The 15,135-nt window shown below is 22.8% G+C and overlaps 2 protein-coding genes across 2 annotated transcripts; one reads left to right on the top strand and one right to left on the bottom strand.

The window, feature by feature from the left end:
* Window positions 1-480: 480 nt before the first annotated feature.
* LOC122508663 lies at window positions 481-9,069 on the bottom strand. The gene is made up of 3 exons (XM_043622140.1): window positions 8,931-9,069; window positions 4,643-6,481; window positions 481-1,868 (listed from the first exon to the last, which is right to left on the bottom strand). The coding sequence occupies exons 2-3, from the start codon at window positions 6,404-6,406 to the stop codon at window positions 567-569; spliced, it is 3,066 nt and encodes a 1,021-aa protein (XP_043478075.1). The 5' UTR covers window positions 6,407-6,481; window positions 8,931-9,069; the 3' UTR covers window positions 481-566.
* Window positions 9,070-9,214: 145 nt separating this feature from the next.
* On the top strand, window positions 9,215-14,902 carry LOC122508677. The gene is made up of 2 exons (XM_043622161.1): window positions 9,215-9,372; window positions 13,010-14,902. Exon 2 carries the CDS (start codon window positions 13,031-13,033, stop codon window positions 14,660-14,662), a length of 1,632 nt encoding a protein of 543 aa, XP_043478096.1. The 5' UTR covers window positions 9,215-9,372; window positions 13,010-13,030; the 3' UTR covers window positions 14,663-14,902.
* The last annotated feature ends 233 nt before the right edge of the window (window positions 14,903-15,135 follow it).

Here is a 15,135-nt window from a genome sequence, read left to right as displayed (position 1 = left end):
ATTTAGAAATTTTTTTATAAAATTCTTCGCAGAAATTCAATTATTTTTAAAAATTTTAATAAAATTCGTTGTAAGAATTTAATTATTTTCAAAAATTTAATAAATTCTTTGAAAAAATTTCAATAAATTGTCGTCGTCGTAATTAATTTATTTTGAAAATTGTTTATAAAATTATGTGCAAGAATTATTAAATTAGTTCATAAATAATAAATGGACAGAAGATAAGGAATAAAAAAATTAAATAAAATGATAATTAATAAAGAGTAAAATAATAATTAACAGAAAATCCTTAGTTGTAAATAATAATTAATAGTAAATAGATAAAATATTTTATTTATCATTAAAATAAAAAATAAATTACTTTTTTTTCTTTTCTCAAAAGAATTTCTTGCTGTGACTATTTTCTTACTTTTCTTTCTTTCCCCAAAAGAATTTCTTACTTTGACTAATTGACATTTAATAAAAAAATAAGATTTCAAATTTAAAAAACTCTTTTTATATATTTAAACTTCAAAAATAAAAATACTTTGAATAAGACGTTTACAGGTAATAAAAATTGTTCTCTCTTAGTCTTTTAAACTCATTTTTAAAATTTGATTCTTCAATTTTTCGTTTTCTTCCTTAAGTCGTAGATTCTCTTGAAGAATTTTATTCGTCTGCTGAAGTTTTTCATTATCCTTCAACAATTTCTCATTATTTTTCGCTTTCCCTTGATGATCGTGAGAATTTTCATTTACTGCTTTCTTCTGCGAATTCTTTGAATCACTATTATTTTTATTCAGTTTCAAATTTTTCTCTCCATTCATTTTCTCCGCTCCTTCAATTTTTCCCTCAACTTTTTTTAGCGACGAACTTTCACCTTTTTCTTTAACATCCACTTTTTTACTTCCACTTGTCACCGATGTCTTTGCCATTGAATTCTTATTCTTACCATTCGCGGTCTGATTTTTAATCTCCGAACAAGTAACTTTCTTGACAATTTTCCCAGCAGTGAATTTTTGATAAGCAACAAAATGACTATTCGAATAGCAAATTCTCTCGTTCTCGTAATTTCTCTCCGGCATTAAACTGCAATAGGGATTTTTCTCCAAATAATCGTAATTAATTGTTCTACCCAAAAGCGAGCAGAATATTTCATGATCCTTCTTTGCTTGCGTCTCGCTCATTGCCGTCATGACAAATGGAATTTTTAATTCAACAATCTTCTTCACCGTCTTCTTCCATGTGCAATCGGCAATTTCCAAATTACTCTCATTTAGATTTAAATTAAAGCCAATTATTAAATCCGGCGTGTCGAAATCTTCACCCTCACAAAATTCATCGTAACGCTCATTAACTGAATTAAAACTCAATTCTTTGTCTTTAATTTCGTTGGAGTGACAGAAATTAAAGGGTTCCTTACTTTGAAAATCATCGAAGCATTCATTAATTTCCAATCCAATGAAATCGATGAATAGATATTTTAAATTTTTAAACCAATACAAAATTGTATTCCAATAATCGACATTATAAAATTCATCATTAATTGCACCAATAACGTGAATTGTGAATACATCGGGAACGGGAATTTTCAATTTTTCCACTAAATAAATTATTGTCATTGGTCGTGTTATAAAATCAGAGAGAACAGTTTTATGTAAATTTTTCTCCGCTCCCTTTAATGAACCGTTGGATAATTTGAAATGTAAATCAATAAATTGATTCATATTCGTTGGTAAATGTTGATGATTTTTATTTAACGTTGATGACGATACGTTTAATTCGTCTTGAAGTTTCTTCTTATTACGTTCGAAGTTCAAATTCATTTGGAAATTGTCGCAGAGATTTTTGTGTTCAACGTTGTCGCGATGAATTTTGCACAAGCTCACCTAGAAAATAAATAAATTAATGAGTTAACAAATACAGAGTTGCCAGAATAATTTAATTTTCCTTTTCCCTGATTTCCAGAAAAAATTTTCATTTTTTCCCAGACTCTTCAAAATTATTTTTCATCATTTCAATTCATTTATTATTTTCCACAATTTTTAACTCAAATTCTTTAAATCAATTATTTTTAAAAAATTTTAAAAAGTTCTATGAGAATTTTTAAATACTTGTTTACGATTCAATTCTACAAAATTAAATATAAATTAAAAAATAAAAACTTCAAATAATTTCAAAAAAACTTCAATTAAACTTTTTCAAAAAAGTTAATTATACAGAATTATTAGTTAAAAGTATGAAAAATTCAGATTTTCAACGATTTTGATTTGAAACAGTTTTCCACGAAAACTCTACGAGAATTTAATTATTTAAATAGAAAAATAAATAATTTATTGAATAATTGAATGTTTCTTAAAATTGAATTCTCATAAAGAATTGTATCAACAAACTTTTAAATAATTGAATTCTTCCGATGAATTTTAATAAAATTTTTAAGAAACATTACATTTTTCGAGAAATTTTATTAAAATTGTATTAAAAATAATTGAAATTCAGCGATGAGTTTTATTATTTAAATGAAAATATAATTAAAAGTTTGCGTAAAATTTTATTACATTTTTTTTTTTGAATAATTGAATTCTTTTTGAAAATTTTATTAAAGAAATTAATATCATGAAAATCATTTAATTGAGAAAATTTTTTAAAAATAATAATTGAAATTTTTCCAAGAATTGTATAAAAATTTTGAAAATAATTGAAATTTTTCCAAGAATTTTATAAAAAATTTTGAAAATCATTGGATTTTGGAAAATTGAATTTTTAACAAAGATAATTGAAATTTTGACGAGACTTTTTTTCTAAACTTTAAATATAATTGAATTTCTGCAAAGAATTTTCATACTTTTGAAAATAATTGAATTTCTGCAAACATTTGTAACTTCTTAGAATTTTTTTTAGTGTTTTTAACTAAAATTCTTCTCTTAATCAATTTCGTTTAATCATTTTTCTCCTAAATTATTTTCTGGAATTGCTCAAGAAAAGTTTTCTCTATATTAATTATTTTTAATAATTTTTCTCCAAAAAAATGTTTAATATTTCAATTCAATTATATTTTCTAGAATTTTTAGATAAAATTCTTTTCTAAATCAATTATTTTTATTCATTTTTTTCTACTAAATTATTTTCAAGATTTCAATTCAATTACTTTCTAGAATTTTTAATTAAAATTCTTTTCTAAATCAATTTCTTTTTATTCTTCTCAAAAATTAATTTCAAGTTTTTAATTCAATTATTTTTTAGAATTTTTAATTAAATTTCTTCACTAAATCAATTATTTTTAATCATTTTTAATGAACTTCTTTGAGAATTTAATTATTTAAAGAAAAATTTCTAAAATTTCAATTTGTTATCATTTGTGAAATTTAATTATTTGTAATTATATTAATTATTTTCGGTAATAAAATTACCTTCAAAAAATTTTAATTAACATTTTTTTAAAATCTAATTTTCAAAAATTTTCGAAAATTTAAAACTGTTTTTAATTTCATTTTTTTCAAAGATTTTTCAATTTTATTTTCATAAAAATAAGTTAAACAATTAAAGTAAATTAAAAAGCAAGTTTTTTAAATATTAAAAAATTTATTTACTTCAAAAATTTACTAAATTTTTAAAAATTTAAATTAAAATTTCTGAAAAAACAGTTTTTTTTAAAGAATATTTAATGCCTATTAAAAATTAAAAAATAATTGAATTCTTTCCAAGAATTTTATTAAAATTTTTCAAAATAATTAAATTCTTTAGAGAAATTTCATTAAAATTGTAGGAAAATAATTAAGTTTTAACAAATTTTCTAAAGATAATTGAATTCCTGTGCAAATGGGAAAATAATTGAATTGTTTTCAAGAATTTTTCTACAATTTTTGAAAATTATAAAATTATTTCGTGGAATTTAATAAAAACTGTAATGAAAATAATTGAATTCTCTTGAGAAATTTTATTAAATTTTTTCAAATAATTTAATTATGTCGAAGAATTTTATTAAAATTTTATTGAAACTACTTAATTGAATTTTTTTTTTGAAGAGTTTTATGGAAATTTTTCAAAAGAATTAAAATTCTTTCGAGAAATTCAATTAAAATTCAATTAAAAATAATTGAATTCTTATAAACTTTATAAAAATTTTTGTAAATAATTAAATTTCTGCGAAGAATCTTAATATTATTAAAAATAATTGAGTTCCTTATTAATAATTGAGTTCCTTATTTTTCAAAATAATTGAATTCCTTAATAAAATTCTATAAAAATTGTATTGAAATTGAATTACTGCGAAAATAATTGAATTGTTTTTTAAAATTTGGAAAATAATCAAATTTTCTGAAGGAATTTAATAAAAATTGCATTGAAAATAAATCAATTCTTAGAAAGTATTTTATCAGAATGTTTGAAAATAATTGAATTCTTTCGAAGAATTTTATTAACTTTTTTAAAAATAATTGAATGATTTTGAGAAATTTTATTAAAGTTTTTGAAAATAAAATTGAGTAATAATAATTTATTTTTTTTTAAATTTGAATAAAAAATTTCTCAGAAATTGAAGCTGATACCTATTTAAAAATTAAAATTCTAATTTTAATTTTGAAATTTAAAATTCACGTTTTCAAATCTACAATTACGACCCTAGAAAAAGTGAAAACTTCTCAAGAAAAAAAAAAATACTTACACCGCATTTACAAGTTTTCAGCACGCTCAAATCGCTCTCGTGACAAACAAAGCATGTCTTCGGGAAAAAGAACATTTCCTTCTCAAAATTCTGTAGATTTCGATTCAATTTTAATTTCGCTTGTTTCAAAAATTTAATTTTCGCCTCGAACCATGCTTTCTCATTTTTAATTCCCAATTTATCGAAAAGATGTGGCGTTCCTTTTTCACTCAACATTCGCAGAATAACTCGACAAATCTCCTTATGCTCCGCTTGATTTTCCTTCATATGCTCATTGCCGCAATAAAAAATCATTTTACATCTCGTACAAGTAACATTTGCATTCGAACTTTTACAAACATGACAAACTCCTGGATAAAATTGTCTAATAATATAATTACCAGAAATTTTCTTCCCCTCAACATTCCGCAATATTTGCGTTTCTACTTTTGTAATATTCGCCGCTGGTTTCTTCGCACATCCAAAATTTTTCGTTATATTTTCCTCCGATTTTTTCGTAACAGTTTCCTCCGATTTTCTCGTAACATTTTGCTCCAATTTTCTCGCAACATTTTCAACAGGTTTCGCCGTTGGTTTTCCAATCAGAATATATTGCGAATGCTTCGACACTCGCCAATCCTCCCAATCGCGATACAAATACAATGAGGAAAAATCATTGTGACCATTGTAAATAATCGTCATATTTGAGCAAATAGCTTGAAAATAATTTTTCAAAGTTTTCATCGTGACATCCGTATCGGTTGTCAATGCAATTGGACACGTTAATTTTGGCCACATTTTCTTCACCGACAAAAATGATTGATAAGACCACTTAAATTCCTCAATTGGATTAATATTGTTGAACAATGCAAGATCAATTGTTTTAAAATCAAAATTCGACACTTCAGCGAAACGTTGAACGATTAATGTTTTATTCTTCTTATCGCATTTGGGACACAATGATAATTTACTAGTTTTTCTCATATCGCATTTATCGACTAGAATTGTCAAACTTTGCAAATTATCAACAAGATGAAGTATAATTTCACAAAATTGCTCGATAATATTAAATTTATCGCGTAAATTAATGTAAACGATGAGTTTCGTTAATTTGGGTATTTTTAATTTTTGTAGAACGCCAAAAATTGTCAGTGGATAGAAAATGAGCATTGATGCGATATTCGTTAATTTCTCGTTGAATTTAAATTTCATTGTTGCATTTAAATATTCCTTGGTTGTTGTTGGTGATTTTTTTAATTTATTTGGAAATAGAAATAATGATTCATAGAGATAACCGGCTGCTTGAAGGCGAAGTGATTCGTCACATTCGAGACTGTGACAAGTGTTGATTTGTGAGCATAATTTATTGTGTTCGGATGTTTGGGGATGTTTTTGACAGAACGATGCCCACGGGCAATTGGGGCAATTTGTTAAATTTGCTTGCCGCGTGTCGTAACAAATGAAACAACAACGTGGATAGTGTAACATTTGTGATTCGTAATTATCCAATTCACGACCCATTATTGTTGTTATACGATCCCACATGACAATTCGTGAATTTGTCCATTCGTTTAGTGAGCATCCACGTAAATCCTCGTAGAGATGAGTGAGGTGTTTTACTTTTGTTATGCAGGATATGACGCGGCATAATTCCTTGTGCTTTGGCCAATGTTCCTTTTGGTGTTCCTCGCCGCAATAGGAAATCATTTGACAGCGACTGCAACGTTTTAGTGACGTTCTTTTTTTACAAATGATACAATCATTTGGATAGAAGACGAGCGTCATTTTTCCCTTTATATTCCACGTTTCAAACAATCTTTTCTTTTTGTTTTCTTTTCTCCTCTCCTTCTATATATTTCTCTGAAATTAATAAAAAAAAAATATTTACTAAATAATAATTAAAAATAATATTATATAAATAAAATAATAAATTATATAGAAATATTAAAAAATAAATAATAAAAATTAAAATAAATGAGAAAATTAATTGAAATTTAAACAGGGTTACCACACATCAGGTAATTCAGGAAAAAGTCAGGGAAATTAGGGAAAGTCAAGAATTTTTATCAAAGTACAGGTAAAAATTAAATTTTTATACAAAATTTTTTATAACAAAAAAACTTTCAATTTTTACTATTTCTGCTAATAATTTATTTCTAAATAACCAAATTCTTGAATAACTATCATAAAATATTATAGTTTAGAAATTATTTAATGAATAATTTGACTTAAATTTTTCACAATTAATTGAATTTTGAAAGGTTTCAACTTGGAATTTTAGAAAATTTCAATTTTCAATGAATTTAATTAGAAAGTTCAAACTTAGATTTTTGAAAAATTTTAATAATTAAAATTCTTCTGAAATTAGTTGAATATTTTAATATATATTTAATTAATTATTAAAAATAAAGAAAAAAATGTCAGTTAAAAACACCAAAAAAAAATTGAATTTTGGAAAAGTTGAAAATAACCCCAGAAATTCGATTACATATTTTCAAAAGTAATAAAATTCTTCGGAGAAATTCAATTATGTTCAAAAATTAAATAAAAATTCTCGTCAAAATTGCAACTATCTTTGTAAAAAATAAAACTCTTCTTCAAAATTCAATAATTTTCAAAAAATTTAATAAAATTCATTTTAAGAATTCAATTATTTTCCTAAATAATAAAGCTCATCGCAGAATTTCAATTACTTTTAAAACTTAAATGAATTTCTCGAAATATGCAATTATTCTTAAAAATTTTATTAAAAATCTTCAAAAGAATTCAATTATTTGAATATTTTCATAAATAATAAAATTTTTTAGTTACAGGAATTCAATTATTTTCAAAAATAATAAAACTCATCGCAGAATTTTAATTACTTTTAATACAATTCTAATTGATTGCCTCGAAAAATATAATTATTTAATAAGTTATTTATTTTTCTACTTAAATAATTGAATTCTTGTACAATTTTCTAATAAAAATTCATTTGAAAATGAATTTAAGTAAAAATTTTTAATAATAATTGAATATTAATAGCATTATAGCGTGAATTTTTAGAAATAATTGAATTTTGAAAAGGTTTCAAATTAAAATCTTTGAAAATTTAAATTTCTCATACTTTTAACTAACAATTCTGTAAAATTAATTTTTTTTTAAAAAGTTTAATTGATTTTTTTCTGTAATTATAGGTTTGAATTTGAAATTTTTGAAAATCTTATTTCCTATAGAAAAATAATAATGTTTAAACATATTTATTTAAAAATTTTATTTAATTATCCTCGTAATAATTTAAATTCTAAATTTTTCTAAAATTCAATTATTTACAAATTGTTTATAAATTTCTTAGCAATAATTCAATTATTTACATGAATAATAACATTTTTTTCAGGGATTCAATTATTTTCAAAAATAATGAAAATCTTTTTAGGAATTCAATTATTTCCATAAATAATAAAACTCATTGAATATTTGATTTGAATTGAATTGAAATTAATTACGATGTACCTTAAATACTTTTCAAATTGCATGTTTTTTATTGAATTGAATACTAAAAAAGCAAATTAGAATAAAAAATAGAACAAAAAAATTCATGCAATAAACAAAATAAAATAAAAAATAAAATAATTAAAATCCTATTTTAAGCTTAGTTCACAAGGGTCTTATTTCTATTTTTGTTTTATTTCAAAACAATTTTTTCTTCTCAAAAAAAAAATTAAAAACAATAATTAAAAAAAGTCACTTTTCCATGTTTTCCTTTCTTTCAAATTTTTCTTAATATTTTTACAAGAAATAATTAATTATCAAATTATTTTGAGGTTATGTTAAAAGATCTAATCGCATACCTAAAAATTTTTATAAGCATTAAATAATTGCAATTGCGACTTACAAAAAATTATTTTCACTCTTTCCTCAATTTTACAACACTGAATTCTTTTTGCACTGTTCATATATTGATTTGAAAATAATTACAAGTAGCAAGAAATTATCTTATCTTTATCAAAAAGCTTCTAAAGCTTAAAAGCATTAAAAGTTATTGAAAAGGCTCAAATATGTTTACAATGTTTACGAAACAAAGAAAAATATAATTTATATATAGAGAAAATGTATTATTGTTATAAGGTACAAAAATTATTTTCTTATTTACTAAATTCGCAGATTATTTCATCCAAAATGTTACCACTTTGTTATTATTTTAATGATTTTAATAATCACACTGACAATAACAAACATTTTCTCTAGATTTTATCGTTCGTATATACGCTTCGTTAAATTGGAGATAAAAATATAATAATCAAAATGTAAAAATATGTTTATAACTTACCTTTGTATGCGAAAAAAATCCCCTTCTGTTTATTATAAACAATCGCCAAGCACGTTTTTTTAATTAAACAAATTTAGATGAAAATATTTTTTCACTATTTTCAAAACATCTATGTTGCTTGTTGTAGATGGACGATAACTTATACCACTCACCGTAAAAATATTCCGACTGTATGTTGATACCCGCCACCGGTGGCGCTGATAGTTTATCCAAAGGTGAAAATGCTCAATTACATTGTGAACCTACCTTTAACTTGCAGACTCGTCAAGATTTGTCCAAAGAATGCAATCTACTTTCGTACTTTTTTAATGACTGTTGATTGTCACGTGTTTGGTTCTTTCGTTCTTTTGTTTTCTTTTTTAACGTTAAATGTAATTATCAGAAAAAAAGGAAAATCGGAGTACCTAATTGACAAAGAAAGAAACATTTATCAAAAACCACGGTAAGATACCTATTATAATTATTGATATTTTAATGTAGAAAATTATAAAATTCATAAGAATGGAATTATACAGAATCATAAATAAAAATATAACAATAACAGTTATAATTAAAAATATTAATTAAAATCTAATTATACCTGTAATTAAAAATATTTAAAAGATTTCTCAATTTATATAGTCAAAATAGACTGTAATTAAAATATCATAATTTGGTTACTATTCGTCTATGTATAACTTTTTTTTTCCATAATAAAATCAATACCGCACTTGCCGGAAACAATTTATGATCATTTTTTAGCTATGTTCCAATCCATCAACTAGTCTTGGATCTTTAATTACTTATCTAAAGTCAAAAACAACTTTCATTATCAATTTCATAAACTAAACAATTAATATAAATTACTTTTGATTTCAATTAAAATTGTCAAGCAAATACTTTTCTTAACATAACCTATAATTTTTTTCCCGCGTAATTTCCACGAGGAAAATTACAAACAACAAGGTCTGTTCATAACTTTTTTTTAGATTTCAGCCACGAAAAGCTATTCTGTTTTTCTTTTTTGAGAATTTCCACTACTTTAAATTCGCTAATACTAGAAATCAAAAAACTATTCTCAATAATTGTAATCAAACTCTTTAAAACGATTCAATTATTTTGAAAAAATATTCGAAAATCAATTATTTTCAATATCTATAGTATTTTCGTAAAATTTTGCAAAACAATTCAATTATAAAAAAAAATTGATTAAATTCATTCAAAATTCAATTATTTTCATAAATAATAAACTTACCACAGGATTCAATCACTTTCACTAATAATATTTTTCATGGAAATTCAATTTTTTAGAAAAATTTTTGATAAAATTCTAAGCAAAAATTCAATTATTTTCATAATAATATAAAATATAATTCATCGCAGAATTTCAATTATTTTTAATACAATTTTACAGGAATTGCTCAAAAAATGTAATTATTCTTAAAAATTGAATTTCAATTCCTCGAAAAATCAATTATTTAAAAAAATGCTTTTATAGAATTTTTTATGAAAGAATTCAATTATTTACAAAAATATTATAATTTTTCACAGGAATTCAATTATTTTCAAATATTTTAATAAAACTGTTCGAAAGAAATCAATTGATTTAAATACAATTTTAATTAAATTTTTTTGTAATAATTCAATTATTCTTTTAGATTTTAATAAAATTCTTCCCGAGAATTCAATTATTTTTAAAAGTAATAAATTTCTTTTTGGAAATTCAATTATTTTTAAAAGTAATAAATTTCTTCTTGGAAATTCAATTATTTTTAACAGTAATAAATTGCTTCTTAGAAATTCAATTATTTTTGAAAATTCTAATAAAATTTTTCCCAAGAATTCAATTATTTTCATAAATAATAAAACTCATCGAAGAATTTCAATTATTTTTTATACTATTTTAAATAAATTAAACGAAAAATTCAATTATTTTCAAAAATAACGTATTTCACAAGAATTCAATTATTTAAAATGTTTATACAATGTTTATAAAATTCTTATGAAGAATACAATTATTTTCAAAAATAACAAAATTTTTCATAGAAATTCAATTCTTTCTAAACATTTTAATAAAATTTTTCTCAATATTAATTCAATTACTTTGCAATGTAATTATTCTTAAAAATTTAATTTCAATTCCTTAAAAAAATCGATTATTTCAAAAAATGTATTTTTAAAATTCTTTGAAAGAATTCAATTATGATTTTTGTCAGTTTTGTGATTCAATTATTTTCAAAAGTAATAAAATTCTTCGAAGAAATTCAATTATTTTTAAAAATTTTAACAAATATCTTGTCAAGAATTCAATAATTATTTTTATAAATAGCAAAATTTTTCGCCAAAAATTCAATTATTTAAATAATAATAATAATTATTATTATTATTACTATTATTATTATTATTATTATTATTTAATTTATTTATTTTTTATATTATTTTTATTATTTAAAGTTTTTTGCAAAACTCAATTTTTTTTAATATTTACTATTTTCATAACATTTTTTTATCAAATAATTTAATTATTGAAAAAATAATAAAATTTCATTTAGGAATTGAATTATTTTCATCGCAGAATTTCAAATATATTCACACAATTTTAAATTTAAATTCCTTGAAAAATGCAATTATTCTTAAGAATTTTATTAAAACTTGACGAAAGAATTCAATTTTAAGAAACATTCAATTATTCAATAAAATAATAAAATTTGTTACAATAAGTCAAAAAAAAACTCAATCATCTTGATAAACAACAAAATTTTCCTCATAAAATCAATTATTTTAAGGAATTTTAATAAAATTTTTTTTCCAAAATTCAATTATTATGATGAATATCAAAATTCATCACAAGTATGAAGTATTCAATACTTTTGAAAAGTAATAAAAATACTCTGCAGAAATTAAATTATTTTCATAATTTTTTTAAAATTCTCGTCAAGAATTCAATTATTATCAAACATTTTGATAATATTCTTGACAAAATTTCAATTATTTAAACAAAATTAAATAAAATACTTCGTATGAATTCAATTATTTTTATAAATTATTATTTAAATTCTTTTCAAAAATTCAATTATTTAAAAAAAATTTAATAAAAATTTTTCAAAAAGTTTTGAATTATTTTCAAAAATTATTATAATATTCTGTATAATTCAAGAAATATTTCAGTAAATTTTAATTAAATTCCTTAAAAGAAATTAATTGTTTTTAAAAGTTGTTATAATAAAATTCTTCGTAAAAATTAAATTTTAAGAAACATTCAATTATTCAATAAATTATTTATTTGCATTTTATTTGTATTTATAATAATTGAATTCTCGTAGAATTTTCTAATAAAAATTAATTTTGTAATTTTAGATATTAATTGTTATGTTATTCACTGTCTGTTAAAATTTTAGATAATAATTTAATATTAAGAGCATTATTATAAAATAATAATTTTATCACTGTGTTATATAATTATAATTAATATAAAAACATGAAGAAATCGATCACTCCGAGTCGAAGACTCGGAGTTATCAATTTCTTCTTGTTTTATAATAATAAATATTCTTACAAGTTATCGAATTTCAAAAAGGTTTGAATTTGAATGTTTTGAAAAAATTTTAATTCCTACGGAAAAATATTAATTAAATATTTATTTAAAGATTGATTTAAAAATTAATTTAAAAAATTATCTAAAAATTTATTTAAAAATTTATTTAAAAATTTATTGAAAAATTTATTGAAAAATTTATTTACAAAATTTATTTATAAATTTATATATTTATTATTTATTTATAAATTTATTTAAAATTTTATTTAATAACTTATTTTTAAATTTATTTAAAAATTTATTTATGTTTTCAAATAATTTAACAATGAAAGAAATTCTTAAATAAATGTATTAGAACATGTTTCTCAGTAACTAATTATTTTTAGAGCGAATCAGAATATATTCTTTAGGGTCAGGGAAAAAGTCAAAATTCTGTCTGGAAATCAGGGAAAACTAAATTTAAATTTTTTTGGCAACCCTCAACTAGTTGTATAAATAAATCCATAAAATAAAAAATTTACATTCTTTACAATGGTAATATTACAAAAGTTTTAATTATTTGCAGAAATCGGGAATTCTAAGGAAAATGTCAAAATCTTTCTATCCAAACGAATGCCACGTTTGTAGCTCGAGAGCAACGCTAAAAAGATGCAGCCGCTGTCAACTGATATCATACTGCGGTGAAGCACATCAAAGAAATGACTGGACAAACCACAAGACATTTTGCGATGTAGTCTATCTAATAACGAGGGTCAACAATTTATCTCACATCTATGAGAATTCGAAAGGTTTCTCCATAAAGAAATGGACATCCGAACGAATGAACATGATTGGTCATGTCTCATCATTATTAGATCGTGATCTCTACTCGAATGAAATAGGAATGTTAAATTTTCCCCGCTCATGTATTGTGTGTCACGACACAAGACAGGAGAATCTCACAAATTGTCCCCACTGTCCATTGGTGTCATTTTGCAAAGAACATCCAATGACACCACAACACGAGGAGGAATGTTCGAAAATTAAGGACTGCTACAATTTTGAAATTGATTACGAGGATTTTTTGGAGAAAGCACTATTTATACTCTTCACTCTTCTCCATTTGAAGAAGAATCATCAAACAATAGTACCAACAAGCACAGCCGATTACCTGAATCAACTTCTCGAACCATCGATGAAAATTGACGATAAAACGAGAAGATATCTCTACGCACTTCTTGCGCCGTCTCTAAGTATTTTTAGCGCAATTCAAAAATTAAATTATCCCCTAACATCGAAACTGAAAATCAGCATCAAATCTCGTGATAATCTTAACGATATTCCACAGCATTGGGAGACTTTATTGCATCTACTTCCCAATGTTCAACATCTCACTATTATTCTCGACAGCGAACGAAGTGTTACAACCGAGCAGGACGTGGGACTCTGTGAAAAATGCACTGCAATGAAACGTAAATTAATCACAAGAACTCTATCCGATCTCGACACTGACGATTCATTCTCAATGAACTTGGCAGTCATCACAAATATGTCAGTGCCGAAAAATTGGGATTTCGAATGGTCGATAATTAGTCACATGTGGTCATTATTCAAGTGTCCCTTAATTTTCATTTTAAGCAAAGAATCACAAGTGAAACAATTGAGGAGAAAATTTAGATCCGACTCAAGATGGAAGGGTTTAATTTGCTACGATGGTCTCAATGAATTTGCCCCCTCATGTCCTTGTCGTTCGTCAGATGATTGGACAATCGTTGAGGACAAACAATTTCTATTGGTCATGAATGCTGTCGAGTCGAATTCAAGTAGAATGAAGAAAAAATTTGCAAATAAACATAAGAGGACAAATGATGCTGCTACAAATTCATCAGTCAAAAATCATGTTCTTCCATCTGTACCGGTAAAAAATGAAAATCAGGAAAATAAGAAAACTAATGAAGAAATTCCAAAGAGTTCTAATTACAAGAAAAATGTACAATTTGCTACTGCAAGTGGAAGTACAGTTGAGGATAAAATTCCCGAACTTGACGATATTAAGAAAACGGATGCAGAAATAGTTGCGAAAAATGTTGATTACAAGGAAATTGAAAATCAGAATAAACTTCTATTGAAAAAAAATATGCTACTTCAGAAACAAATTGATGATGTCATTAAGGAGAATATTAATCTAAAGGACGAGAACGATCAACTGAAGGATAAAATTTTGAAATTGGAAATTTAATTTCAAAATTTAAGCTCAATGATAGCAAAGAATAATCATAATTTCCAACTCCCTATATTAACATAATTTTACAGGAAAAAGTTGCTTATATTATTTTTGAAATATTTTCTGCGTTTTGTTTCATTCATTACATATATTAAATTTTAAAATATAACAAAAACAATAATAACAATAATAAAAATTATCATAACAAAAACAATAATAACAATGATGAAAATAATAATAAAAGTAATAATAATTTTGTGCAAAAATTACTATTTCTAAAAATTGCACAACTGGACATTTCAAGTTTGAGAAAAAATTATATTTTATAAATATGATACTTCATTATTATTATAATATAATATAAATATTATATAATAATAATAATAATAATAATAATAATAATAATAAAGTATCATATTTATAAAGTATAATTATAATTTAATTTAGTGTTAAAAACAATTGACTCAGTTTGAGTTTATGTCAATGGA

This window comes from Leptopilina heterotoma, unplaced genomic scaffold (genome assembly GCF_015476425.1).
Source record: "Leptopilina heterotoma isolate Lh14 unplaced genomic scaffold, ASM1547642v1 Lhet_55, whole genome shotgun sequence".
NCBI classification, from domain to species: domain Eukaryota; kingdom Metazoa; phylum Arthropoda; class Insecta; order Hymenoptera; family Figitidae; genus Leptopilina; species Leptopilina heterotoma.
The sequence above is the reverse complement of the archived record's forward strand: the minus strand, read 5'-3'. Positions and strand labels throughout refer to the sequence as shown.

Coding starts and splice junctions, on each gene's coding strand:
- LOC122508663 (XM_043622140.1), bottom strand. CDS start 6,406: ATGACGCTCGTCTTCTATCCAAATGATTGTATCATTTGTAAAAAAAGA. Junction 1,869..4,642: donor TGAAAACTTGTAAATGCGGT/GTAAGTATTTTT, acceptor TTTATTTTCTAG/GTGAGCTTGTGCAAAATTCA.
- LOC122508677 (XM_043622161.1), top strand. CDS start 13,031: ATGTCAAAATCTTTCTATCCAAACGAATGCCACGTTTGTAGCTCGAGA.